At 39.2% G+C, this 5,000-nt stretch overlaps 1 protein-coding gene across 1 annotated transcript in view; it reads right to left on the reverse strand.

The window, feature by feature from the left end:
- The window catches only part of scrib (scribble planar cell polarity protein), a 168,406-nt gene that overhangs the window by 82,547 nt on the left and 80,859 nt on the right, over nt 1-5,000 (reverse strand). The window contains exons 3-4 of the mRNA XM_083631875.1: nt 3,728-3,806; nt 862-980 (exon numbers count right to left, since the gene is read on the reverse strand). Of these exons, the coding sequence (XP_083488001.1) occupies nt 862-980; nt 3,728-3,806 (198 nt within the window). The remainder of the gene's footprint in view (nt 1-861; nt 981-3,727; nt 3,807-5,000) is intronic.

Here is a 5,000-nt window from a genome sequence, read left to right on the forward strand (position 1 = left end):
GATCGGTCCGGATAGGACGGCGTCTGGGTCCGGATGCGGACCGGAGTCCGGACTTTGGGGATCGCTGGTGTAGGGTCTGCGCACGCAGGGGCCAGCGCTGCTGGTTGCAGCTAAAACATATTATTTGGCCAAACAAAATTCCTTTGTTTTCACTCTTTTATTGAAGGAAATTATTTTTGAGGTGTCATTATATCAGAAAATATTAGCTTCAGAGTCAATGATGTGCTTGAAATGTTTAATTTCACAAAAGGCTCATTATCTAAGCTTCAAGAAAAAAATTGCTGTTTTTGGCTAAATCAAGCTATCTTCTCCGGCTCATAACTAAAGAACGGAAAATGGGATCAATAAACTTTTTTTTGCAGATGATAGAAGAGAGTCTCCTCGTTCTTTGTGCGTGTTCGGTGTTTACATAGTAATATCACACAATATTCTGTGGGCCTCGAGAAATCACTGAAAACGCTCTGAAACTCTGGCACTGGGAGCGTCCGTTCTCCAAAAGTGGCTGGCACTCAATGTGTTAACATACTGTAGATAATATGTCTGTTTGTTCATCAACATTCCCAAAAATATCTCCCAGATGTCAATGTGTGTAGCCATGTCTAAATGTTGCGACACAAATGCAATTATGCTATTTTTCTAATCTACAGTTATAGAGATCTCGCATTCATTTTTTCGGATTACATTTTTTCCCCCTTTTCTTCGAGTGAGCAAAATCGTATGCTCTCTTAATGAGTATCTGACTGTCATCATGTTGAATCATATAATAATAATACCATTAAATGCCATTGTCATTGAAGAACCTACAATTAAACGGTACAATTAGACACTTAATCATGAAGCCCTACTATGATGGTTCGGTACTGTGTGGGCTGAAGAGCTTGCGTACGTACTTTCCAATGTCGTTGGGCAACGTCTGCAGTGACACGTCGTTGAGCGCCAAGTGAGCGAGCGCTCGGAGTTGTGTGAAACCATCCGGCAATCTGAGGCAGAAAGAGAGAAGGGAGGAGGAGGAGAAAACGAGTAGAGGAAAGCTCTTAGGGGTCCGTCACACAAAGCATGGGATCGCTTGACGCAGACAGACATTTCCATCTGTACAAGTGTTCAGCATCAGTGCTGCTGCCAGCAGCTGCAGCGCTGTTCTATCTATCTCTCTTGTTAGCTTAGCGTGACACTTCCATTGAACACAGAGGAGCCACGTCTGGTCAGCGAGCAGCTCAGTCACACAAAGCTCACTCTCCTCCAGGCATTTGTTCATGTGCTGTACATCACCTCATCTCAGCTAGGGAATACATGTTCAAACATACAGTATATATAGTACACACACATGTACATTCACACACAACATACAGTATATACAGTATAGTACACACATGTACATTCACACACAACATACAGTATATATAGTACACACACATGTACATTCACACACACAACATACAGTATATATAGTACACACACATGTACATTCACACACACAACATACAGTATATATAGTACACACACATGTACATTCCCACACAACATACAGTATATATAGGACACACACATGTACATTCACACACAACATACAGTATATATAGTACACACACATGTACATTCACACACAACATACAGTATATATAGTACACACACATGTACATTCACACACAACATACAGTATATATAGTACACACACATGTACATTCACACACAACATACAGTATATATAGTACACCCACATGTACATTCACACACAACATACAGTATATATAGTACACACACATGTACATTCACACACAACATACAGTATATATAGTACACACACATGTACATTCACACACAACATACAGTATATATAGTACACACAACATACAGTATATATAGTACACACACATGTACATTCACACACAACATACAGTATATATAGTACACACACATGTACATTCACACACAACATACAGTATATATAGTACACACACATGTACATTCACACACAACATACAGTATATATAGTACACACACATGTACATTCACACACAACATACAGTATATATAGTACACACACATGTACATTCACACACAACATACAGTATATATAGTACACACACATGTACATTCACACACAACATACAGTATATATAGTACACACAACATACAGTATATATAGTACACACACATGTACATTCACACACAACATACAGTATATATAGTACACACACATGTACATTCACACACAACATACAGTATATATAGTACACACACATGTACATTCACACACAACATACAGTATATATAGTACACACACATGTACATTCACACACAACATACAGTATATATAGTACACACACATGTACATTCACACACAACATACAGTATATATAGTACACACACATGTACATTCACACACAACATACAGTATATATAGTACACACACATGTACATTCACACACAACATACAGTATATATAGTACACACACACACGTACATTCACACACAACACACAGTATATATAGTACACACAACATACAGTATATATAGTACACACACATGTACATTCACACACAACATACAGTATATATAGTACACACACATGTACATTCACACACAACATACAGTATATATAGTACACACACATGTACATTCACACACAACATACAGTATATATAGTACACACACATGTACATTCACACACAACATACAGTATATATAGTACACACACATGTACATTCACACACAACATACAGTATATATAGTACACACAACATACAGTATATATAGTACACACACATGTACATTCACACACAACATACAGTATATATAGTACACACACATGTACATTCACACACAACATACAGTATATATAGTACACACAACATACAGTATATATAGTACACACACATGTACATTCACACACAACATACAGTATATATAGTACACACACATGTACATTCACACACAACATACAGTATATATAGTACACACACATGTACATTCACACACAACATACAGCATATATAGTACACACAACATACAGTATATATAGTACACACACATGTACATTCACACACAACATACAGTATATATAGTACACACACATGTACATTCACACACAACATACAGTATATATAGTACACACACATGTACATTCACACACAACATACAGTATATATAGTACACACACATGTACATTCACACACAACATACAGTATATATAGTACACACACATGTACATTCACACACACACTTTCCAACCTGCACATTATAAAAAGGCGAGGCAGAGGAATTAGAGCACACAAATGATATTTATCATGCTTTGTGACATTTAGCCAGGTAGCGCTGCATCCCTCCCTCACTCACCCCCTCTATCTCCTCTAGTGTCCTTGTGTGGCCAAGCCCAACATTTACTTACCTTTCACGCTGATTGATTTGATTTTGGAGATAGAATAACAAGATCCAAGGGATGACGTGCAAAAGTTATTGCCATCAAGGTCTTATAAAAACAGGCCATACAGTAACACATCATCATCATACAAACAATACAGAACAGTCAGGGAGAAAAAGAACAAGAGATACAAACCAACATAAGATCCCTATCCCCCTCCCAAGCTGAGTGCTTGGGGGGGAAAGGGGGGGGGATCTATGAGTATGTAAAACTACTCATTGGTATTTTTCTTTTGTACTATTTGAAAATAAGAAGTTGTTCAGACACATGACTGAGTGGAGAGGTGGGCTGTTCCAATCCACTCACCTGGAGAGGGGGTTTCCGCTGAAGTCTGCGATCTCCAGAGCCCTGCAGAACTTAATGCTCTCGGGGATCTCAGGAATGTCTGCATGAGAAGAGAGGAGGTGGGGTGGTGGTGGGGGGAGACAGGAGTCAGCACCATGGATACAGAGATGGAGGGGGGGAGGGGGGGGTCACATTCTATAGCTCAAATCATTTCAGGTTCCCTCGTAATCACAAGCAGATGGCCAGGAGCAGGGAAGTGAGAGAAATGAAGGTCAAAGAGAGAGAGAGGGAGAGATAGGAGGCTGTGCTAGGGAAGGACAGAGTCAAAGAAACTGTAGAACTAACTTCACATGAATTTCTCCAGTATGTTACTTTTATAGGGTAATCCAATATTTATCGCTATTGTTCTCGTTGTATTAAGTCCCTGGGATCCCATATCAACGCAACATGGACATTATCTGCATCTAAAAAACAATCCAGCTGTTACCCAAGTCAAGTGCTTCGGTCAATTAGGCTGGTTTTCTCAAGTATAGTAAACAACACTAATATTAATACTAACAGCAACAGCAACAACAACAACAACAACAATCATAATCTTCATCTAAGGCATACAATCAAGCGAGAGTAAAATGAAGAAAAAACAAATTGGGAAACCCATTGGTGATAGACATACGTACATAGACAGATAAATATATGAAACCAAGTTTATAAAAGCGCTTTTATCTTTGTCTCCAACAAACTAGTCTGGCACACAGGTTTAGATGCTACCATTTCTCACTTCTGATATTTTTGCCTCTCTGTTCTGCGACTGGCCCACTCTCCTCTCTGTTGTCCTTTATCGGACCAATCAGATTGGACTCCCCCCTCAAAATTTGTCATAGAGTTGAAAAATTACTTAAAATGGAAGAAAATGTGTTTATTTTCATTTTTACCTGCTTGGCATAAATGATACTAGGGGGAAGTAGAATTGTGACAGGAAAGAGGGGAAAACGCTTAGCGTTGAACCCTGCATAGGTGAACAAATCCCTGCTGAGCTCAGAGGTCTGTGCTGATCTGGCTCAGTGCTGTCTTGCAGACAGGCAGACAGATGGGAAGGCTCTTATAGGCCAATGCACACTGTTCTCACAGCACCTCTCCTGATGCAGTCTGTAGCAGGACACATGTCTCCTATCTACCATATAGGACTTTCCTGACACTGGGTACCAGTATATATCATATCTATGTGTGCCACACAAAGACACTGAGTAGTTTAAGTTAACTTTAGTTAACCACATCTCAACCACATCTCACCCAC

This window comes from Poromitra crassiceps (genome assembly GCF_964638095.1).
Source record: "Poromitra crassiceps genome assembly, chromosome: 2".
In the NCBI taxonomy this organism is placed as follows: Eukaryota; Metazoa; Chordata; class Actinopteri; order Beryciformes; family Melamphaidae; genus Poromitra; species Poromitra crassiceps.